Source organism: Ursus americanus, chromosome 2 (assembly GCF_024610735.1).
Source record: "Ursus americanus isolate L20-20 chromosome 2, mUrsAme1.1.p, whole genome shotgun sequence".
In the NCBI taxonomy this organism is placed as follows: domain Eukaryota; kingdom Metazoa; phylum Chordata; class Mammalia; order Carnivora; family Ursidae; genus Ursus; species Ursus americanus.
Window position 1 is genome coordinate 82,297,856 of NC_142128.1, and position 24,532 is coordinate 82,322,387.

Here is a 24,532-nt window from a genome sequence, read left to right on the forward strand (position 1 = left end):
GGGGAGGAAGCTGGGCTGGGGAGGTGGAGGAGGGAACCAAGGGGGAAAGCAATAATGAGATCGAAGGGCAAGGAAGGTTCCTGGAAATACTGAGTTCTAGAACAATACAAAGCATGGTTGGAAAGACTTCACCCTGGGGCATTTTACGTGTGATTCTGCATTTCTACAAGCGTGTGGCTTCTTGTGAGCAGATTACCAGAAAGGAGATGTTAAGGAGCGTGTTTCCTCAGAGGAGGCAGAGTGGTGGCCGGCAGGATAGCATATATGGGCAAGAAGGAAGCCTACAGCAAAACTGCTATCAGAGCCTATATATTAAAAAAAAAAAAAAACTTCAGTTAGATAAGCTAAGGAAATAAATGCAGAAATTTGTTTAAACATGGTTCAAGAAATTTTTGGGAGAGAGGAAAATCCTTAACAAATTTCTTCTTGACATAGGAAGGAACTGTGGCATGGTTCCTTCTAGGTATCAGAAAAAAAGAACATGACCTCTATGATACATGAGGAAGGATCCAGCCCCCCTTCCCTCATCAGCCCAGCTGCCGGGCTCTCTTGTCAGTACAAGGGAAAAGGTGACAATGGGTGCAAGTTACCCTCAGCATTAGATTTGCATTCTTGGCTTGACTGATGATGGGGGCTGGCCCTGGAGTTACGGGTGGATTTCCCATGGCTTGCTCAGAGCAGCGTTGTATATTGGAAGTCTACCTGCCATTAGGGTACTCAGAGCTTTGGGGCCTGATTTTCTTCTCCACCCATTAGTAATAGTTACCGTATGGCGTTTAGACTGACGCAGCACTCTGGAGCTCTTTCATCTAGGAATGCACCCCAGCAATGTTGCCACTTGTCTAGAAGCTTAAGGAAGTGGGAGAGAGATGGCACTCAGATACAAGATACAAACAAGAAACTGACTTTACACTCTAAGACACCACGTCTGTGGAATCACATTAGGCAAGATGTTCCAATGGAGCATTAGAGATCCTGCCTTGGGAAGAGACACGTCCCTCCCTGCTAGGCTGGTGGTTCTGCCAGAGGACCTTCTGCTGCTTCTACCTCCAAGTTATACGGCTCCAGAGAGCATCTCCTTGGAACAGGACCCTTTAGGGTCCAGGACATGGCTCTTCATGTGCAGCTTCTGGGCTGGCATCCTTTTTGCTCATGATGGCCACATCCAAAAGGACCAGGTGGTGGGATGTGGCATTGAGTTCTTTGAATTTCCGGGATGAAGCTTGATGGGAGAGGGGGTATGGGGCCTGGAGGAAAAGTTAAAGGATTCCAAAAGCAAGATACTCTCTGGAAAGTGGATTTGGCCATTTCAGTTTGATCCCTTCCTTTGGGTGAAGGGAACAAGGCCTGCCCACTCTGCTCCTGCCTTGGTCACCCTTCTCTCATTCTCTCTTCTTTGCGCTCCCCAGCCTTCTTCCCCTAGACCCTGTTTGCACTCTCCCTCTTTTCCATCCTGCTCCACTTCATCCTTTGGATAAGTTGGACTTATGCATGTTTAATCATGTGCTGGCAAATTTCACCTTTTAAAGACTCAAAAAGGGGGCATCAGGATGCATCTTTCAAGTCAGATAAGCAAAGCAAAATCTCCCCCATCTCTATCTTTCCATGTGAGTTTTGGGGGTATCCAGGGGACAAGGGGAAACAGAGCAGCCTTGAATCAGGGAATGGAGTCACCTCCCAGAGCTGACTCTTTTCTCTGAGCCACTTCTTTTAGAAATCACTTTCCATCCCTATTAAAGACATTCTTAGGACCATGGAGGAGTCCTGCAGAATGACTAGTCCCCCTTCTTTTGGAATTCGGCAACATTCCCTAGGAAAAAACAAACTACATAGCGAATGAGCCTTAAGTGAGAAGCAGGGAGAGGAGATGGGACCTGGGACAGGGAATCCTTGCCCTTCTTTTTTGTCTCTGCATTTGACCCCTATACTTTTCTTCTTTTCTCACCAAGGTTTCTTTCGATATTTTTTTTCCTCCTGCTGTTTCTTTTCTCTCTTTCGTACAGAGGTTGGTCCTGATGAATATGCCAGTAGCCGAGGACATGACCGTCCACTTCACCTCCACACTTATGGCTCTGATCCGGACAGCTCTGGACATCAAAATCGCCAAAGGTGAGCTGGGGAGGGAAAACAGGGTTCTGGAACAACTCACACAAGCTGGCATAGGATGGAGGTGTTCGAACTTCATCCATCTTACAGCGCCAGGATGTGGAAATAAGCTATACAGGGTCCTAGTTTCACCTCTGACTCAATAACTATCATGTTTGCCATTTCTTCCTGGAAAAATGAATGGTTTGATCATCTCTAAGGCTCCTTTCGGCTTTACCAGCATGTGATCTTCAGTGTCTGGCATATAATAGGCATTCTAGAAATCTTTGAGTTTTGATTGCTGTCCTTTTCTTCATATGTGGTATCTCTAATGCCCTGGAAGGTTCGTGGCAGGGCCTATCGGGGCAGTACTTTGCTCCTCTCCACTTCTGATTCAGTAATTTAGGGGAAAAAAGGTTTACTACTTCCAGATGGACCTCCAGCCTTCCTGCTCTTGCCTGATCCAAATCATTTTTAAAATCAGGTCACTCAGACTATGGAGTCAGAGTTGCCGGAAGAATTGATGTACGTCTCATGAGGCAAGGGAGGCTCCTTATGGCTCTTCTCATTCTTCCCTCTGATATATTAGGCACCTGGGAGGTGTTTCAAATGAATGAGGAAGCTGCTCTTGGTCTTGGGGCTTCAGATCTCTGTGGCAGGATATCCCTGAGTCACTAAAAATGGGAACCAAATTGTGTTCTGCTTCCTCAGCAGAAAGACCTGATATTACAAGATCCACTGTCACTAAGTGCCAAGACTTCCTCTGAGAATGTGAGGTGCCATGCTGATTCAGCTCCCACCCCCACCTCCTCACTCAGTCCTGGGTATTTGTGTGTCTGTTCTATTTATTAAAATTTATCTTCTTCTAGGTGGTGCAGACAGGCAGCAGCTAGACTCGGAGCTGCAAAAGGAGACCCTGGCCATTTGGCCCCACCTGTCCCAGAAGATGCTAGATCTGCTTGTGCCCATGCCCAAAGGTGTGGGGTCTCCTCCTGGGTAGCCTTGTCCTGTAGGCTCAGCATGCCACAGTCAAGTCTTTTGGGGGAACAGGAAGTGATCGAGGAGATAAGGAAAGGTTGCTCTTTTATCCTTAGGAAACCCAGATGCCCCACTTTTTCATCCCTTTTGCAGGCATTGAAAACATTTTTTCAAGATAGGTCACTGTAGTTGTGGGTGCAACTTCTTGGGGGCATAGCTCTCTCCAAGTACGTATAGTGTTCAGCAAACCTCCATGCAGTTGGGAATAAGCGTGCTGTGTCTTAGAGATGGAACTCTAGACCAGTGGAGATGATGCTTACTCATATGTGGTTTATCATCCTTACCCTCACCGGGTGGCTGTGCAACCTTCCCGAAGACAGATCTGGAACCTCGTCACTGTGTATCCCCAGGGTCCGGCATACACAGAGATCTCCATAAATGTTGACTAGATGGGTAGCTGAGGGAGCAAGCTTGCTTCAGAGAGTGGGGAAACTTGTGAGGTATCCTCACTGTCTGCCACCTGTCTTCTCCCTGTTCCCTTCCACGCCATCTTTGTGGTTCTAGCCTCTGACCTGACTGTGGGCAAAATCTATGCAGCAATGATGATCATGGACTACTATAAACAGAGTAAGGTGAAGAAGCAGAGGCAGCAGCTGGAGGAACAGGTGAGGGTCACTGACAGCAGGGAAGGTGGGTGGGCCACAAGGAGTCATGGGAGGGCCCCTCTAGGACCAAGCCTGCGCCTCCCTGGGGTACAGTGCTCTGCAGGTGCTCAGAAGCACAGGCTGGGGTCCAGGGTCCAGGAACTTTCTGGTGTTGGGGATTAGAAACCCAGGGGATCAGAGGATCACGCATGATCCTGTCTTACCCAAGTAAATGGTATTTCCCACTCCCTCGCTGGTAGACCCCATAGTCACATGAGTTCCTTTTTCCTCCCTCCCACTTTTTAACACAGAAAAATGCACCCATGTTCCAGCGCATGGAGCCCTCATCTCTGCCTCAGGAGATCATTGCTAATGCCAAAGCCCTGCCCTATCTCCAGCAGGACCCTGTTTCAGGCCTGTGAGTATAACGAGGACTCCACAGCCATCCTGCTTGCATCTGGTCACCGGCACCATTGCGCAGGCCCAGAAATGCCCAGAAAATAATAGTCTGAGCCAAGTGATCCTCTCTCTGAGCTTGAGAAGACAACATTTTTTATTTTAAAATGGTTTTTCAGCAAGGGTAATGGCGTGTTCTGTCCTGGGGCCAGCTCGAGAGAGAGCACTGTGAATGGACAAAGGAAGAAGGACATACGTTAGTGTCTTCGCTCTACAAATAAGAAACTGGGGACGAAATAAGTTGCCCAAAGCCATGTGGCTAGTAGGAAGCTGAACTGGAATTTGTTATTCCTAACTCCAGAGTATTCCCAATACACTGTTATCTGTAATGAACAAGAACTTTTGATCAGGCTATATATATATGTTTATTTATTTATTTATTTATTTATTTCAGAAGTAGAAACAAAGCCTCGGTTAAGGAATTTGCCAACTCTTCTGAGTTGCAAGGCTTAGCCCCCACTTGGTTGTTAGTCATACATGATTTACTATAGCAGACATATCTCATTATAACCTGAACTTCTATCATCAGCAAGCATGTCCAGGTATCCAAGGGGCAGGAATCTCTCTACCCAAAGTGAGTGAGGTTTTGCGGTTGGGTTTAACCCAGTCCCAGTCCTTGTTCTCATGGAACCGATAATCACTAAATACCACAACCTCAGTAATTATCAGGGAAATAAAATCAGGGCTTGGTTTCGAGACCTCTGTCAGAATGCCATTTGTGGTTTCTCACACCATGAATTCCTTTTAGCCTGTGATGCTGGACACCTGTTTTTGAAAAGCATTGATTTCAGAGGTCACAATCCAACACATTTGCAAGAGAAGCAAAAGACCAACATCCTGACCAAGGCTATTGTTCATTTTTAAAGATATTTGATGTGATAAAGTAGCAAGGTATGGATTCTCCTGTCTATAGAAAACCAGGAGATGTCTTTGGTCTGTGTAGGAAAGGGGTATGACTGGAGCAGTGGAAAGTCCTCGGGGGGACGTACAGTGTCTTTCAAGGGCCTTGGCTTAGAAAGAGAGGACACCCCTCCACCTAGATCTCTCTCACCCCAACAGTTTGCCGTATTTAACTCCCACCATGGCATCAGTCCAACTCCTCCTGTGTTTATTGATGCATTTACTCCTTGATTTGACTAATATTTATTAAAATCCCCTATGACAGAAGAGCTGGCTCAGGCACTGGGGATTTAGCAGTCAACACAATCACGGCCCCCATGGAGACAAATCTTGAAAAAGAAATTACAGAAGTGATGAAGGTTAAAATGCAGAAGAGTAGCCTCGTGTGATACCACGGAAGGGAAGCAGCACACCGGTTCCAGGGTGTGGGGAGGCTTCCCTGTGGAAATAACATTTAAGGAGACTCGCAGGCATGGTCTTCAAGAGAAGGGAGAGGGAAAGAAGCCTCAGGAACCTGAAAACTGTCATGATGACTGGAGCACAGAGATCTGGGGTGATGAGCTCTATCAGGGCCAGCATGGGGAAGTATTATAAGCAGGAGACAGGAGTGAGGGTTTATCTAAGGATCATGGGGTTTTACTCATTAGTGTGACGTGAACAGACTTGGGCTTTTCAAAGATGATTCTTGAAACCAATGTGGACGCGGATCAGAGGGGAACAGTTTGAACGACAGAACTGCTTTTAGTATGTGACTGCAATTGTGTGAATTATTAATGGCTGTGGCTTGGACTAACAGGAAGGAGATGGGGAGAGATGCTCAGACTTGAAATATTATCAGTAGGGAGACTGGATGGGATGTGGTGATTGATTTGCCTCAGGGAGTGAAGGAGAGGGGGGGAAAAAATCAAAGATGACCTACAGGTTTCCAGCATAAGCCTTTGGGTGGATGTTGGCACATTTCCCTAAAGGGGGACAGCGGTGGAACAGTAGGCCTGGTCCTCAGGACCTTCTGCCCTCACTGAGCTTACACCTGGTGGAAAGCCAGTCATGAAACGGAATTATTGGAAAGAAGAAGAGTTGTCCTTTTCAGTGATTTGTACTAGGAAGGAAACAGTGTGGCAAAATGTGTGTCCACCTGAGTTCTGGCGGGGCGGGAGGGCGATGGGGGCAGAGATCAGAGAGCATTTCTGGAACAGAGTGAATTTTGAAGGAAGAATTCAAAATAACATGAAAAAAGTTTGCAGAGGGCAGGGGAGTTAGAAGCATTCTGCTCTCTGGGAACAGCCTGTATTAATGTCTTGAGTCAGAGAGAAGCCGGGTGGGCCCATTCAGTGAACAGAGAGTCCAGTGTGTCTGAAATTCAGAAGCAGGAGGTAAAGGGCACAAAAATTCAGGCAGAGTAGGAACTAGGTCATGAGAGGCCGTGTTCCAGACTTTATCCCAACAATGAGATTCCAAACACGGTTTTTAAAGTAGGAAGTCACTCTCGCTTCAAGTTATTCAACTCTAGGAGGTTATTCAGTGATTCCAGGGGTCCTCTCTCCCTACTGGGGATTCTGTGGTTTTTCAGAGAGCAGTGTCCATCTTGCTCCCAGTGGTTCTCAGGAGAAGGCACACTGAGGAAGAGGATTGACATGTAAGCAGGTCATTTAAATGTCAGATTGCTCTGTATCAGTTGTGAAAATTCAGCAAACATCTTCCTGACAGCAAGGGGACAGGTGGGGCGACTCTTTGCTCTTCAGATCTCTCCCTGTGATCCCAGTCAAGGTAAGATTGTGCCTATGGATTATTTTTAAGTGAATGTGTTCATGCCTCAGATTTTCCAGTAGATGCTTTCATGAGTGCAGTACACTCAGCTATGAAATGGCTGTCCCTGGAGCACAAGATGGTGCCCATCCCTCCCTTCCAGCTCCACCATTACTGAGAGCTGCGGCCCCGTCCCCGACCACTGTCCCTCTTCCCACCATCAGGAAGCTCACTCCGCATTCTTGAGTAGGTCAGAGGGCACCTGTTCCTGTGCTAGTAGCAGTGAGTGGTTGCAACAGGCATCTTCTCAGGAGAGACTGGCTACCTCTTTTTCTCCTAACCAGCCCCATGGATCCCATTGGCTAAGAGCGTCTGCAGGTACCCAACACTGGTTTAATCACAGGCACACCGGGACAGCTCGCCATAGCTTTCATTCAGAGGCTTCTTACCTCATCACCATTTACGTATCCTCCTCCATAACCATCAACCCAGATGTTACCACCGCCTCCCCACCACCTCTGAGATCATTCCACCCAGTTCATAAACCAACAGACATAGTGCCTGGCACAGAGTTGGCCTTCAGTAAATGTTCATGGCATTGAATTGTTTAGTTTGGTCAAGGATGTTGGCACAATAAAACCATATTTCTACTGAGACTACAGGAAATTTTTTAAAAGACCATGACTGCTTAATATTTAAACAAACTGTTCACTGTTTAAACTACAGTATTTTTTTTTTCTCTCCTGAAAGGAGAAACTGAGCAGAAACAGGTTTGTAATTGAGCATTGGTCTTCCATATGGCTGAGTGTGACAAATAATGTCGTTTGTCACAGATCGGCTAGTCACCAGCAGAATGATGAATGGTTCCAAATGCAGGTTGAAAACAGTGGCTTCTCCTTTACGATGCTTTTTTTTTTTTTTTTAACTTTTTTTATTCTAGGGTCCAGCCCCCTGTCAGTTACTGGCCTATCAAGCCAGCAAATACTGACGGGTGTTGCCCTTTCCGGAAAGGAAGTCCCATCTGGGGTGGGAATTAGTAGTGGCAGCTATGACAGGACTTTCCCTTTCTCTCATGTATACATTACCTCTTACTTTGCCGTTGCTTTTCAGGAGCGGCCGTAGTGGATACCCTTCGATGAGTCCGCTCTCCCCCCAGGAAATATTCCAGTTGGCTTGTATGGACCCAGCCGATGATGGACAGTTCCAGGAACAGCAGTCTCTGGTGAATGAATGAGTTACATGACCTCAAAAATAGTTCCTTGGTTTCCTGATCCCTCCCACTCTCATTTCCAAATCTTATTTCATAGCTATGGCTTATCAGGAAAACCCTTTCTGATAGTCCTGCCAGTTAGTTACCCTGCTGTCTCTCCTTTCGGGGCTGAATTTCTCATGTTCTCTGACAAATGCTCCCTCTGCAGGTTTTAACAGTCCCAGAGGCTCCTTACCTGCTGCAAGAACCTAGATCGCTTCAGGCCAAACCTTCGTAATTTATGCCTGTAAGCAGCAAATGTAGAAGCAAGAGTCACAAAATCTTACCTTTGATATGAAGCCTTAGGATGAACCATCAGAATGAGTGGAACCAAATGGACAACTTAGTGTAGCCAGGTACCGCTTCTGGAAACACAGGAACGCCCTATGCCGGCCCTCTGGAGATGCCTACCTCCTGGATAACTCGGGAGCACACGTGACTGTGACGAGCTGTCTGCCAAGAGTTACAGACGAATCTCTTGGCTCTTTTCTGTGCGTCCCTTTTGGTCACAATTCCATAAATCAAGTACATACTAAGAGGTCCTTAAAATCCCTCCCCTGAGCCTAGAGTTTTCATTAGCATAAATGGTAAAATTCCTGAGAAACCTATTTGAATCAAGTTTAAGCTTCGAGAAAGGAGGGGAAACATTGACCTTTAGATTTTGCTAAAAGAGCTTTGTGTTTTGATCCCCAATGATAATAGACTTTACTGTTATCCTTAGTTCAGGAGTCCTGAGATTAAGTTCCCTCCTGAGCTTACAATTAAGGCCCAAATATTCGTGGGCCTGGAAAGAAAAAGATCAAACATTTGCAAAAGTCTATATAGACAGCTTATCCTGAGTTCTGTGTCACTTTGATTATAATTCATCTGTGTTTTTCTTCTCTCCCGACCCCCTTCACTGCTACCGTGTACCCCAGAGCCATCCTGGATGTTGTGGGTGGAGTGTGGGACTGGCCTGTTTATGGAGTGCATGTCTGATGGCATAAGTACCCTTAAAGGGGGCAAAACCCTCCGGTAGCTCAAATGGGTGATTCCGTCTCCTGTGACTGCTGAGACAGGGAATTCTGTGTAGCTGTTTGGGAGACTGCTAGACCAAACCTTCTCAGGGTGTGAGAACCTTGGGTGTTCTTGGTAGGCAGGAATCCTTGGATGAATTTCCTGCCTTCCTTTATGAGGAACTTAGCACCAGGGACTAATTGGTACAGATAGTTTGAGTCTTAAAAGTGCCTCTCAGCATTTTACAGCTTGTCTGCCTGATGATACGTCTGGCTGGGAAAATCTCAATAATGTGTCCTTTCTTTCACAGGGAGGCTTTCTTTATGACATCATTATTTCTGTGGGTTCCCCAGGGCTGAGCCATAGTGCCAGGACTTTTTGGATCTGTGTTCATCTCATTGTCAGTACTGGTGTCTGTAATTCAGCTCAGGTGTCAGCCCGTGCCACACGCTCACCACTGTGTCCTCCTGACCATCCCCTGGGGCCCCTGCTCCCCATCCGGAGGCGTGGCCGTGATTTGTGCGTGTGTCTTATCCCACCTCTCACACCCCACAAGCTGCAGTGTTGTTACCACGTCTGTTTTAAGTCGGACCTGTGTGCTTTATAAAGCATGTACTGCAAACACTAGAATTTCCTCAAGCGCACATATCACATGTCCTAGGAGGGCTGTCCTCCCATTCACACCAGAAACCACCCGGCCACATGGTCTTGGAGGCTGAGCGGGGTTTCAGGCACCCTTTCCTTCAGCAGTGCCCTATTTAAACAACTAGGTTTTTAGGGTGTCATTCTCTAAATATAAAATAGCTTTTTTTTTTTTTTTTCTGGTAAAATCTCCAGATGTCCAGGATATTTCTAGGTCTCTTTGGTGGCCCATGTAAACATTTCTAAGTCAACTCTACCCCTCATGCAGTGACAGTAGCTATCTGTATGGATCATGTACGTTTGCCAAACTAACATTCTTAAACCAGGAAAATCACCTAAAAGAAAGAGCTGACATCTTAGTTCCAATTCTAATGTTCTAGAGTGGCACATGTGGCCAGTGAGCACTTGGATTGAGATGTGCTATAAGGACAAAATACATGCCCGTGTCAAAGACGTGGTGCCAAAAAGAATGTGAAATATCCCAAGTTTTAGATTGACTACATGTCGACATGAGAATATTTGGATATATTGGGCTAAATAAAATATATTAAATTTGTTATTTATATATAAATAGATATAAATTTGATGTTATTTTTAAAACTTTAAAATGCAGTTACTAGGAAATTTAAAACTACAGAGGCATTTTGCATAATATTTTTACTGGACTGCATTAGTCTAGAGCACCCTGACACATGGCCATCATCTATCACACTGTTTGAATGGTTTCAATAAGAAAAACTGCTCAGCTAATAAAATTGTGTGTCTTAAGGTTTGAGATGATATATTTGACACCAGAAATTGGTGACTTTCCTTAGAGTATTTTTGTTTGATAAATAGCATCAAATTAAAAGAATAAGCCCACCAAACACTCCCAACTTTCAGAAAGTAAACTTCACATATCTAAGAAGAATTATGACTGATAATGTCTTACAAAGCCTTAAAATCTGAAGAGCTGCTTAGTGGTAAATAAGAAAATACTTGAAAAGGTGCTCTTTACCTTTCAGTCCCCAGTAGAGCTTTCTGTTTGGGACATCTGGTGTACCACGTGTGCACACATAGATGCACACACAACTGAGACCTTAAAGATGCAAGTCTCTCTCTAAAAGCCACTCTTGTTCTGGAGGAGGCAGAATCATCCACTGGAGGTGAGAAGCAATGAGATGGAACCAAGTCCCACAAGCTTGGCTGTGTGTTTATTTCCAGGAGCCAGAGGTTAGTGAATTAAAAAGCGTGCAGTCCTCTAGCCATGGCATCTACCTTCCTTCGGACACCCAGGAGCATACGGGATCTGGGAGGGCATCCTCTATGCCACGCCTGACTGTGGATCCCCAGGTAAAAAGCTGTCACCACCTACCATGTGTAGTGGCATCCTGGACTATATTGAATTGGTGGGTTATGAAAAATCATCTGATATTTTCAGGTGAGCCCTCGACTTGCCCCCATTCCTTCCCTGTAAGCAAAATCTGGCTCATGGGCCTTCTCTTTAGAGCCTGCCCTTCCACAGTGTGTTTTCAGTGAAGCCTAACCCTAAAAGTCTAGCCAGCAAAACGGTGTAACTCCTTCTGGATGGGCTCAACATCGTCCAGACTCAACCAGCCATGCAAGAAATATTTTCCAGGATTTTCCCTGTGGTTTTGTTTTGTTTTTTTTTTTTTTCCCTTTCCACCTTTCCTGGCTTCCCCAGCACATATGCAGTTACTTACACATACAGCTCTGTGTCAGGACTGTCTGTCCTAACCAGTGCAGGCCACGCCTCATTTCTTTGTCTGTTTTCCTGGCTTCTTTTTTCTGTCTGTCTGTCTTACATCGAGTTTTGACAGAGACAAGAACTTTTTGTGGATCTGTTTTAACATCTGTGGCAAATCAAAATGCCAGAGTTTAAGGTGGGGCTGGGGGGCAGGGATGGATGATAGAGAACAAGGCATTCTTAGATGCCGTCCAGCTACAAGCTCTCCTAAGCTCCTGTGCTACATGGCAGGGCCTTCCTTCCCTGGTGAGAGCAACAAATAAAAGGCAAAGCTATGCTTCTTTCATGGTGCAGACATTTTGACAGTTGCCCTCACATATTTCAAAGTGGCTCAAAGTTCACTGGAGGTCCTGGCTGGGTCCCTCTGGTAGATGGCTCTATGGGAAGCCTGCACTGTACCCTCAGCTGCTTGCTTTCCTGAGCACGAGGACACGACCCTGGATAAGTCTCACTGTCTATGCTAACCTAGCATAGAACACTCTCTGCCAGCTAAGATCTGAGCAAGAGGGATTCAAGGGAGGTTGCAACTTGCAATCTTCAACAATCTCTATCTCACTTCTTCCTTACTTTTAGACCTTTTCTGTAATTAATCCAGATTTTGTGTTCTTCTGGGGCCTCCTGTTTCCAGGTGGTGACAGATCCTACCTCCATGAGACGTTCATTTTCCACGATTCGGGATAAGCGTTCAAATTCCTCATGGTTGGAGGAATTCTCCATGGAGAGAAGTAGCGAAAACACCTACAAGTCACGTCGCCGGAGTTACCACTCCTCGCTGAGACTGTCAGCTCATCGCCTGAATTCTGACTCAGGTGAGGGGGGTCTTCCCTGCTAACCTCTTTTCAGGCTCTTGCACTGTTGACCAAGTCTGACAAGAACTGAAAATCACTAGAACAGGATTCAGATAAAGATACAGGTTGAGGAAAGCAAGGGAAGAAAGAACACTTTCACCAGGAGAGAGTTCCCTATCTGACTTATCCTGAAACAAAGTCTTCTATATTCATCAGAAAGGCTGAAATGTCTTTCTTTCAGAGTAGGGCTATAGAAATCATTAAAATGTATGGAACTGTTGAATCAATTACATTGTACACCTGAAACTAATATAATCTTAAGTTTTTTATTGAAGTATAATTAAAATATGAGATTTTCAGATGACCTTCTGCAAAACCACTGGAGTTCCTTAGGGTTTTTGGGTTTTGTGGGGTTTTTTGTTTTTGTTTTTTAAGATTTTATTTATTTGGCAGAGAGAGCACAAGTAGGCAGAGCAGCAGGGTCCCCACTGAGCAGGGAGCCCGATGCGGGGCTCCATCCCAGGACCCCAGGATCATGACCTGAGCCGAAGACAGACGCTTAACTGACTGGGCCACCAAGGCACCCTGCCTTAGGGGGTCTCTAACACATTCGTGGCAGGGGCTGGCCTCTTAACCACCAACTCCGCTTCAACCCCGATAGTGCTACCTGGAATTTTTTTAGGTTTTTGAGTTTTGTTTTAAGGAAAAGGGTCATACTGATAGAGTCTGAAGCATGCTCATGATTTTCTAACGGTTTCTATTTTACTAGATGAGGAAAGAGAGATCAAAAAGCAGTGACATGCCTATATCAGAGGGCCAGTAAGTGGCAGAAATGGGACTGAAACCCTTTGACCTCTATCCCTTTACTGATGCCATCTTCCCCTCCAGAAAGTTACACACCCATGTATAGGACATAGAGAACTCCTGGGCCATATCGTTGCCAAAGATTCTGTCTTAACTGTGTCTAGCGCAAACAGAAGCAGAAGAGAACTAAGTGCATCCTTTCATATATGTGTCTTTCCAGTGGCAACTTACACACTTTCCTCTTCACAAAAGGGTCATTTTCCAACCTTTCCCTCCTGCCTCCCTTTCAGATCACCTGTTGACATGCCTGGAGAAGCTAGGGTTCTTCAGGGGTCCAGGCCCACCCAGGCCATATGACATCTCCTTATGTTCAGAGGCCAGTATGGGTGGAGTTGTGACCAGGTGCTTTTGTCATCTCTCCCAGGCCACAAGTCTGACACCCACCGCTCAGGGGGCAGAGAGCGGGGACGGTCAAAAGAGCGAAAGCATCTTCTCTCTCCCGACGTCTCCCGCTGCAACTCAGAGGAGCGAGGGACTCAGGCCGACTGGGAGTCCCCGGAGCGCCAGCAGTCCAGGTCTCCCAGTGAGGGCAGGTCGCAGACCCCCAACCAACAGGTGAGCGTGGACAGGAAGTGGAGCCCCTGTAGAAAGACAGGGAGGGGTGATCTGTTAACATTAGGTGCAAAATGTGGGCATCCTTGGTTTCACAAGAAACTATACCCATTGTGCGCAGCAGTTAGCTACGTCATGCTTGTGTACTCAGAAAGGATATGAATTCACAGAAAACCAGAAATCTAGAAGAAAGACAATGGTATCTAGAAGTCATTCCATCTCAGTCCTCAGAACCCAGAGGTACAAAGTCACAAGTAAGTTCACAAACATCTAAGCCAGATTTAGGAGAAAAGGCTCACCTTTAGCCAGAAAAGTTTCTTTGACCGGTTGCGTGATCCTTAGTAGTAGTTCCAATGGTGATCCATCTCTCAGCACAGGATTTATAATTTGGATCAGTTCAGTCTCCTTCACCTAGCTTCCAGCCATCGCCTAAGAAATCACTACCAGAGCTATGTGAAAACATTCGCTCCACCCGCTTTTCTCCTCACTCCCAGCTCCAACTCTCTTCGGGGCTGCCCGAACCCAGAGGGGGGGAGGAGGTCCACTGGAGTAGACTTTAGAGGCAGTTGAGGAGTTCCTTCTAGAGCAGTGGCTTTCAAATTTTAGTGAACAGAATCATGAAAGCTTGTTATAACTGCATATTCCTGGGACCTAAAGGGTTCTGCTTTAGTAGTGAAACCAGCTAGAAAGGGAAAAGCCGAAAGTTGAAAGGATTCCCCAGGAGCTTCTGAGCAGGTGGTTCGTAAGTCACATACACCTTTGAGAAACACCTTCCAGAAGGTTCATTTACCAGCTCTGGGTTCAGGGACACTTGGGTCTAGGCGAGCAGGTCAGCTAAGGCCTGAAGCAGCAGCTGAGTTAACGTCAACCAGCCCCTGAAGACATGAAGGCAAAAAGTGAGGATGAGGGAAGGTAACTGGCATTCCCAGGAAAGACGCCCCAGACAGCAACCCCTTAGCATTCATTCACCTTTCATGGAGTTGTCTTTCTCCAGAGTCACAGGGCTTGCTTTCAGTGTGCTCCTTGTTACATATATAGAGCTTCCAGATCCTGCTCCTCTAAGTGGCCGCTCCATGGTCCAGCAGCACCTGGGAGCGTGTTAGAAATGCAGAGTCTCGGGCCCCATCCCAGACCTGCCAAGCCTGTAGCTGCAGCTTCAGTTGACAAGCCCTGGTCTCCGCGATGGAGACCGCTCCGTCTCCTTCAGTCCCTCCCTTCCTAAGGGGAGGGGACTTGTCACAGAGGGACCCCAGCTCAGACCTCCCTCCCTAGGCTCCAAGGGCTCTCTGTAAGGAGGGTTAGGGACCTTACCAGGGCCCTAAGTAGGGATCAGGCCAGGTGCAGTCTAACCTGCCATGTCTGTCCCGCTGCACAGGGCACAGGCTCCCTGAGTGAAAGCTCCATCCCCTCCGTCTCTGACACCAGCACCCCAAGACGAAGTCGCCGGCAGCTCCCCCCTGTTCCACCAAAGCCTCGGCCCCTCCTTTCCTACAGCTCCCTGCTGCGCCACACCGGAAGCATCTCTCCCCCAGCTGATGGAAGCGAGGGTGGCTCCCCGCTGACCTCCCAGGCGCTGGAGAGCACAGAGCCTGGCCTGGTGGAGGCTTCCAGCTCCCGGCATGTCCCGCAGGGCCAGCACTCCTCCCCACAGCGCTACATCTCCGAGCCCTACCTGGCCCTGCATGAAGACTCCCACGCCTCAGACTGTGGCGAGGAGGAGACGCTCACCTTCGAAGCCGCCGTGGCCACCAGCCTGGGCCGCTCCAACACCATCGGCTCAGCGCCACCGCTGCGGCACAGCTGGCAGATGCCCAACGGGCACTATCGGCGGCGGCGGCGCGGGGGACCAGGGCCAGGTGTGATGTGTGGGGCTGTCAGCGACCTCCTGAGTGACACGGAAGAAGACGACAAGTGCTAGAGGCTGCTCCCCCCTCCGATGCATGCTCTTCTCTCAGCCGGAGAAAACCAAGACCGAATTGGGAAGCCAGTGCTGCCCGGGGGGGAGGAAGAGGGAGGAGGAAGATGGAAGGACACCATGCATTATTAGACCAGAGGAACGAAGGGACAAAAGGAAAACCAGTGGGACCCGCCAAATTGCTTTACTTCCCTTTTTGAGATGGGCCCTGCCCACGTTCTGCCTCTTTGCCGGGGAAAGAAAAGATGAGGATGTGCAGGGGGATTCCCAGGGCAGGAGGGACACGAGGATGGCTTTGCTTCCCCTTGCCCCTTCCCACTTTGCTGTAAGCCGTGGAGGGATGGAGCTGGCCTGTATTGACGCCCATTGCCCTGGGAAGCCTGGAAGACTCTGGCTCTTCACTGGGGAGTCCTGGAGACCCCAGCAGAGGGGTCTCCTCCCTCAGCAGCTCTTGCTCAGCCAGCACCACGGCCAGCGGCCAGCGGGGCAGGCACTCTGGCATCTCTGCATTCCCCTCTGGCTCGCTTCCCGCAGAGAAGCACAGGCGAAGTTCAGGAGCATTAGGTGCCAAGGGGCGGAGGCCAGGAGGGAAAAGCTGAAGTGGAAGAAGGGGTCAGGGTGCTGTGGCAGCAGCAGCAAGGGCTGGTCTGGGTGAGCAAAGCTATAGTTCAGCAGCCCAGACCGTGGGGAATAGGCTCAAAGAGATGGAGGGAAGGCAGGGTGTTGAGAGGGACAGTCCTGTCTCTTTGAAGCCTGTCACCTACTCAGTAGGTGCTGTGTTAGGAGAGGCCAGGGAGGGCCCTCAGGCTCCACCGAGATGCCTGAGGCTCCAGGAAGGGTATATTTTAGAAGCATTTAACCCTGTGGCCAGAGCACCAGTCGCTGTAAGCGTGAGTCCAGCGTTTCTGCTGGAGCCCCGTGCTCTGCCAGGTCTTAGCCCTGCAAATGCTGGTCCTAAGGGATCTCTGAGGGTGGGGTAAGTGCGGTGGGGGGCACTTAAGGCAGAGTCTGTTTTCCAACCAGTGTAGAAGAATGTGGAACAGTCCTATAGTTGTATCAGCACATAGGGCTGAATGTCAACCTAGACTGTAGTCCAGGAGGCAGTGGACCTTTCTGCCAAGCAGCAAGGGCCCAAGCCACAGGTCCAGCCTTCCCTGCCACTCCCTGAGAAGGTAGCACACACATACCCAAGGTGTGCCATACATTACCTAGTAGAGACTTCTAGAGAGAGAGGAAAGGCAGGCAGTGCGACACTTCCTTGAGAGAGTCCGTCTGAGTTTACTGAGGACCTCCTGGGAGGGGGGACCCTTCGCAGCTAGTTTGTGAACTAAGGGTCAGTTTGAAGGTGATTAGTAAATATACCTCAGCTGAGACCTGGGCTGCTCCTCCTAGCAACGTAGGGCCTCATCACACAACGTAATGGGACTGGGGTCCCCATGGCCCTGAATATTTCCTAGGGCTGGGACTAGGCTTTTCCTCTCCCCAAAGCAAGAGCTGGGCAGAAGCCAGCCTCAGGCCACTGTGTCATTCTTCACCCATCAAACTCAGAAGCAAGGAGAAAGAGCCTTTCTTGGCTACTCATTCCTCGTCTTGTATAGATTGTCCATTCAGGGAAGTGCATCACTCTATCTGGTGGAAATGTCCCATCCCCTCTACTTCCTCCCAGTCTCCTCCCAGTGGCTGGAAGGACCTGCTGGAGCAGGGTGCCAGGCAGGGCTTCCCCTTGGCAGCCATGAGCGGGGGGAGCTTGCCTCCCAGGCCCCTCCCCTGTCCTGAGATCACCGTGGGTCAATACTCTCTTTATCCTCCTCCAGCCAAGACAGACTCCACCTCTTGAGGAGAAGTGAGTGGCTGTTATTTTTCTTAGAAGGAGCCTCTTTCTTTTTACTTCTGAAGTGTTTTTGTTTTGGTTGAAATAGAACTAAATCATAGTTGCATCCACCCTGAGAAGCCAAATACAACCATGTGGCTACAGAATCATGGGTCATACCCCCCCCCCATGAATGGAGCTTCATGACCCCCAGTCAGCCCCCACATCAAAGTAGCCCCAGAGCAGGAGACCACAGAGGCACAACAGAAACCTCCTCCTCTCAGACCCTCTGTCCATTTTCACTTCCCTCTCCCGCTCACCACTTGCGTGCTCGGGAGTAGTGGGCCATGTGAACGTGACCACGGACACCCTGATCCGAACAGGTGTGCCCTTTACATAAGACTCAGATGCTGGGCCTTGTATTATTTTAAAGGTTTCCTCTGTCCATTGTCATTTCATGCCAAAGTGCTGCAGTGGGCTGTTTTCTGTGCACAAAATTGCTTTCTTCCCCCTCAGAAATACAGCTTTCCCTGGGGACAGGCCTCCAACAGGACAGCCGCTCTGAGTCAGCAAGCCTGTCGCACTGTGGTGTGAGAACAGGAACGAAGTGCTCTCTTATGCCCTTTCAACAGGAGGAGGAATTTAGCCTGGCAGAGCAATTGCCAGAAATGGAATTTGCCTGTAAACCACATTATGAACACTAAATTTACTGTCCCAGGAACCCTTCCGGGACTCCTTAAACTCGTATACACACAAACACCAGAGTCTCGAACGAAGCAGTGTCAAGCCTTGCAGAGGCGGTCCCCCAACCAACCACTGGGGTTTTTCTAGAACCAATGAACTTAGGAACTCCCTTTTTCAATTTCCTCTAAGAAATTGGGTTTCTTATCCCTTAGCCTGCATTTACCATTCTAGTAAGACCAGAAAATAAAAACCAGTTTTCTGTGAAGTCACTGAATTCATTATCATCTTGTTTCCTTCCACCTCTTAATAAATGTGACCTTAACCCTTCCCTCTAATAGCTGACCAGGGCATCCCTTCCTACATGTCCGATTCTGCCTCTTCTGTCTCCCTTGAAAAGAGGGCCCTTGAGATCTCAAAACCTATGCTTCTCTTTGGATTAAAAAGTATGGCAGCATCTCAAGAAATACCGAGCAAACTGGAAACGGTTGGAGATACGCAGTAGGATTAAACTGAGTCCTGCAGGTCCGCTCAAAAGAGCCTTTAGCTCTATGTCCACTTTCCCTTGCTAATGATAGTCTTCAGCATCTCCTCAAAACAAAGAGGGAGGGATGGGGGGAAAAGAGAAGAGGAGGAAAAGAAACCAAGGTAGAGAGATGTTCTAACTAGATCTGGGTTTAAATACTCCTCTCTTCACTTCCAGACAGACTTCTGGTGGGGAATTCACAGGTCTCCCTCTCTCAATCCCCACAAGGGCAGAATGCCAGCAGGCTTTCAGACACAGGGGTGTCTAGGCCAAGATGCTCTGTGAGCCAAGGTCAGGATAGAATTACCTACACTATGAAGACATGGTAGCTTTGAGCACCCCCCCCCCACCAAGGGTCAACGTAAGCCATGAACACAACTGCCCAATGTGGGTCTGTCCACTCTTCCAGCTGAAGAATCTATTTCTATTCTAGGCTTCACTTCTCCCCACTTGAGTCCCTATGGTGTACTGAGATCACTGATAACATTTCTCTGAAGCTGAAATCCAGATGTTCTGGATTAGACCTTCTCTTGACTCTAGGACCACAAAAAGACAACCCCATATTCCACCATTCAGCATCTTCTTTCTATACACATCCATCTCTTCTCTGGCCTTTGTGATGAGCCTCAGTGTCCCTGCCTTCTGTTCTCCCATCCCAGCTCTTGTTTTGCTGCATGTTATCATTGACTTAACTCCTGAGATGTTTTAAATCCACCAAGTCCAAGCTTATTTGCTGATCTGCCTGCCTCTGCTGTTGGGGAATGCGTCATTCTCTTAAAAATAGTTGAGAACTCACCAGGTAACATTCACAAGGTGATCTGAAACAGTATAAGGTGCAGTACTATTGGTGTGAGTGGGGTATATGAAATGTCCACATACTCGATGAAAGCCTACTTCAGGGAATTTAGGTCTCTCCTGGCATAATGGACCAAAATTTAATAATTTTGGTTTTTTAATGAATGTTCTCAATTTTCCATTACATCCTATTTCTAAAGTCTGCTCTGGATGTCTTGTTTTTGGATGGAGTATTTGTCTAGTGAGTTGAGCCAGGGATAAGTTGAGATTCTTTAATTTCTCAGCCTAGCTATAATAAATACTATGAGGTCGTAATAAGAAAAGGCATATGTATACCAGGTGGGAAGCAGATAGTCATCTATTCTGCTGGGATTTTTGTGAGACTTGAAGGTTAATGGATTTCCACCCTATTTTTATCCATTTCATGTTTGTTATGTTTTGAGACCCTCAAAGGCCTGGTGCCCCTGTGCACAAAGAATCCTGGTGAGGAGAGGCATTTCCATGCCTTGCGGTAGCCTCTTCCTCACCAGATTCTTCGATCCTGTCCATCCTCCTTCCTGGATTCCCAGGCACTGCACACTGTGCATGAGTTCAGGTGAGGACTTCATAAGGCAAGAAAAAAGAGAAATGGGTCCCCATGCACGTAGCCAAAGCATGATGGTTTAATTCCAGACAAGAGCCCCATGAGGAACCAGGTCTAGGTCTGGATGAAGAGATCTCCACACTGAAACTCTTAACAAAAGCCACACAGAATTAGCTCAGGACTTAGGACCTAACCTTGGCATGATATGATCAGAAGGGTTGCCACGTTAATGAGCGCTGCCTGTATCTGCAGCTCTGACTTTCTGAGTTTTCTTTTTTCTTTGGCGAACCACCCTGTATACTGTAGCCATTTACCCTAACAGAGTCCCTGCTGATGGCTTTGCTGGTTGCATCCTGGGGCTCAGCTGAAGACTGCTGGGGTGATCCATCACTCATCATGTGCTGTCACTCATTCAGTCAGAAGAACACAGACATACCACATGGATGGGGGAGGAGGCACGAAATATTAGAAACAAAAAAAACTGTCTTTGGTTTCTGATGGCTGTCTTTTTCTTCCCTTAAGTCCTTTCTGCTTTGACACTCTGAGACAGGCATCCCTGAGAAATCATGCCAAGCCAAAGATAACAGATTTGTAGATTGTCCCAACCTACACAAAGGGCCTGGAAAGCTTCTCTTAACAAAACTCAAGCCAGTTGGTTGAGAAATTTGAATGAGACTCACAGCAGAGGCAAATGAATGGCTGGGGTACCTCCAAACTGCCCTTATATTTTTGTAGTCTTCTTCCTTCTGATCCCTTCCATCATGCTAAAAATGGGGTTGGGGGCGGCCCTAGCATCCTGACCTTCTAAATGCAAAAAGATTTTATAATCCATGCTACTATGTAAATACATGATTGAAGTTTGAATTCTTATTTCTGGGGGTATGAAAGAGTTGAGCAGGTCTGATTTTTTAAAAAATGGAATGGGGATCTCTTTATTTTTATTTGTGATCTTTTTGTTTGGATTTTTGCAACAGACCCATTCTAAAATAGCAATGAAGGATAAATGTGTACTCTGCAGTGTTTCTGAATCACTTCCTAATTAATTTCCATCAAACTTAATATATTTGAGCCAAAAATCTGACGTTACACAGTACCAGTTCCATCTTCTCTCTCTGGTGGTTTTTGGGTTTTGTTTTTGTCTTTTTCTCCTTCTAAGTCAGCCTCTGTTTTTTGTTTCTAGGGACTTAAAATATAACCTAGATTAATGTAAAACAGCCTGAAAACTTCAGTGAAAGCCAAGGAAATAGAATGGGTATAGATTTTTTTTTCAGGATATCTTTAACCAATAAATACAAAGTTTATGTCTTGAGAAGATAAGAGTGTGGTAATCTGGTAACTGAAAATTATTGGGAGTCAAAAATAATTCTATCCCAGCCTTCTGTACTCGTGCCTTCAGCAAGGTATTGCATCTTCGTGCTTTATTTCCCTATTAAGAAAACTGAAATACTAATGCTTGGCTAATTCATGGGTACGTCAACTGTTTGTAAGTCAATCAATGTCACATCATTTAACATACTTAGTCTCCACAAATCAACTTGTAAAAATCTTCTCTCCTTATATCCCACTAAGGACCTATGGAATTCTTGGCCATGGCTATAAGCATTCCATTTTTTGGAAGAACTTCATGTTTAATGGAACCTGAATCCCAGATTTGCTTTAATTTCACCAACCATTGTTCCGTTTTTCCCTTCCTCTTCTTTTTAGCTCTCTAATTAGAAAAAAAAAAAGAACAAGACTTTTTTTTTTCTCTCTCTTAAATGCAGGAAAGAAGTTGAGTTTTCATGATCAGAGCTTCCTGGTATCTTTTTTTGTGTGTGTGTGTGGACACTTAAGCCAGTCTGAGATCAAGTAACCATTCTCTCACGCTTAGGATCCTCACGAAGAACCTCTCTTCCAATCCAGCATTGAAACAGGAATCTTTTTGTCTCTCTTTGTTCTGCCAGTTTGTCAGAGAAAAGGGATTGCTCTCTCTATTCTGGAACCAGATCTATAGAATCTGTACCAGGCACTACTCACTTCCTCCTCAGTGCACTCAGAGGTGGGCCCCAAAACTGAAAGGGTACTAAATCACAGCTGCCAAATCCAAATTTGACCTTATCTGGTGACTCAATTTTCTTTCCAGTAGTCTGATTTCTTATAGTGATGGCCTGTACCACACAGGAACCCACTGCCCAAAGGAAGTCTATTAGAAATCTGTACAAGGGATGAGCAGGAAAACACACTCCAAAATTTCAAAGTGCCATTAAACCAATTTAAAAAACATAAGGGTAATATGAAATGAGGGCTAAACAATGTAATCTAACTGCCAATTAAAGTATACAAGTAGTTCTGGTCTTAGCTATATTTGATATGGAATTATATCACATTAAGCAGATCCCAGCAGATTTAGTAAAAACATAGGCATTCAATTTTAATGGCTACCAATGGGGATATATACTTAGCCTGCAGGCCAAACTTCAATTGGTGTTTTTCTATCCTGGTGTTTTGTGAACAAGCCAAAATTTGTACAAAGCCACCCTAAGTGCTGCAATTGCAGGGGAACCTCCCTCTTGGTGATAGTAGAAAACAGTCCAACTCCACTCAAATTGAGTCCAAAATTTGGAACTCGTCCAGAAACACAAATGGAGGAGAAAAATCTAATGCACCAAGTCTACTTGGCATTTTTGTAGCTGGGGCAATGTGGACAGAGGCTAAGAAGATAAGCTATAGAACAAAGACAGGATTGAGGTGGAAAATACCAGCTAGTCTCAGGAACAGAAGGTATGGGACTTGAGACAGTCTCTTAACACTAGATCACTGGGATACTTGTTAGCATGATACTGGATTCAGAGCAGTTCTTGCTAAGCTCACCAAAGGTAGTGGATTTGAAGGCCTCAGAGGATTAATAGAGCCCTGAACAAATTTTCCAGACCTGGGAGATGGAGAGAAAGGAGCTTCCTGCTTTAGAGCAGCCCAAAGACAATCTCTGTGACTTTAGCAACTCTTCGATACAGTAGTGCCAATAGTGGAGAGATTTCACTCATCTTCCTGGTGGTGCAAATGCCACAGGAGGGGAGAAGGGTGGTGAGTGGGACAGAGGATGAGCTTTATCAGGAAGAGATTTCAAACTATGAAGGGTGCACCGGTACTAGCCTAAAAGGATATCATTGCAAAAAAGTAGACCAGCGGGTGTCCAGGCCAAGCCCTCTGTCCTTTGGGACCTCAGGTCAGGCCATTCCCACCTTGATTTGCTCTTAAAGGAGGAGCGTGTAAGATGGGATCAAGAGGGAAATTGGGTGCTCTGCCTTAGGCTGTTACAACGCTGCCACCTGCATTACAAAATACACGTGAGTCAAGATGCTTGAGACACTTCCTTATGGGCAGCATCCACTGTGGTGTGCCAGCCTGACACCCCTTCAGGAATGGTGTTTAAATGGCAGCCAGCGCTGGCCCGCCCAGAGTATCGGTGCATCTTTCCTAAAGCCAGAGTTCAGCACTGCATGTTGACCAGGTGGATATCCTGTAATATAAATGCTCGTTTGGATCCAAAAGGAAAATTATTAAAAATAAAAGAAAGATGAACAACTTTAATGTTTTTTGGGGGAGGGGGTCCAAGAAAAGAATAAATAAAACCTTGTTGTAAAGAATTAATCGGCCTGATTCCCCTCAGTCACTCTGTTTCTTTGGTCTCTAAAAAGGGAGGTCTCGGGAGTGAAGTCTCACCAGGACTCTCGGGATAAGTGGGCAGCAGGTCCTGGAGTGCAGTCGGTTGACATCTGCTCAGCCCAGCTAGTTAGGAGGAATTCCAGAGTTTCTCAAAGTTTCAAGGACACCCTGTCCCTAAAAGATTTTCTTTTGTTAAAAGTATTATCTTGGAGGAAACAATAACAAAAATAAGCCCCAAACAGCTTCCCTGAACAAGTTATTTCCTTTTTTATTTATTTATTTATTTATTTATTTATTTATTTAAGATCTTATTTGAGAGTGAGAGAGACAGAATGAGTGGAGGGAGGAGTAGAGGGAGAGGGAGAGGGAGACTCCCCACTGAGCAGGGGTCCAACAGCAACAGCAGGCCTGGATCCCAGGACCCTGAGATCATGACCTGAGCTGAAGGCAGATGCTTAACCAATCGAGCCACCCAGGAACCACAGAACAAGTTATCTTCTGACCAGAAAAATTCTATCTCTAGGTAAGGAGTTTAAAAGTAGACTGGAACTCTGTGGAACAACTCTAGGGCTTCGTGACTAGAAGACCTATAACCAGCCTCCTCTCTGAAAGAGGACACTAGCTTAGCTGCCAGGTTCAGTGAGGAAGAGACAACCCAAGACTTTGAAGAGATACTGTCTATTCTTTCCCACTGCCTGTATTACTCCTCATTTAATCATAATAGTTTCCTTAATAAAAGGGAAGCAGCAGCCCTCAGATCCAGTTGTCTCTTATGAGTCTCCCTGGGGAACCATCATCTTCTAATCCTAGTATTGGGTCTATTTTTTAAACTGAATTATTATTCTACTTAATGGAAACAAGCTTCTAGAATGGATCCTCTATTTCTACAGTTCTATCAAGAGTGGCTTCTCAAGCCCTACGGGATTTTTT

At 46.6% G+C, this 24,532-nt stretch overlaps 1 protein-coding gene across 2 annotated transcripts in view; it reads left to right on the top strand.

The window, feature by feature from the left end:
- The window catches only part of CACNA1E (calcium voltage-gated channel subunit alpha1 E), a 316,273-nt gene extending 292,686 nt beyond the window's left edge, over positions 1-23,587 (top strand). For both annotated transcript variants that reach the window (XM_087858243.1, XM_087858244.1), the window contains 9 exons: positions 2,004-2,109; positions 2,955-3,062; positions 3,628-3,728; positions 4,019-4,125; positions 7,920-8,031; positions 10,900-11,028; positions 12,072-12,252; positions 13,460-13,650; positions 15,023-23,587. In XM_087858243.1, the coding sequence (XP_087714369.1) occupies positions 2,004-2,109; positions 2,955-3,062; positions 3,628-3,728; positions 4,019-4,125; positions 7,920-8,031; positions 10,900-11,028; positions 12,072-12,252; positions 13,460-13,650; positions 15,023-15,565 (1,578 nt within the window). In that variant the 3' untranslated portion in view covers positions 15,566-23,587. The remainder of the gene's footprint in view (positions 1-2,003; positions 2,110-2,954; positions 3,063-3,627; positions 3,729-4,018; positions 4,126-7,919; positions 8,032-10,899; positions 11,029-12,071; positions 12,253-13,459; positions 13,651-15,022) is intronic.
- The last annotated feature ends 945 nt before the right edge of the window (positions 23,588-24,532 follow it).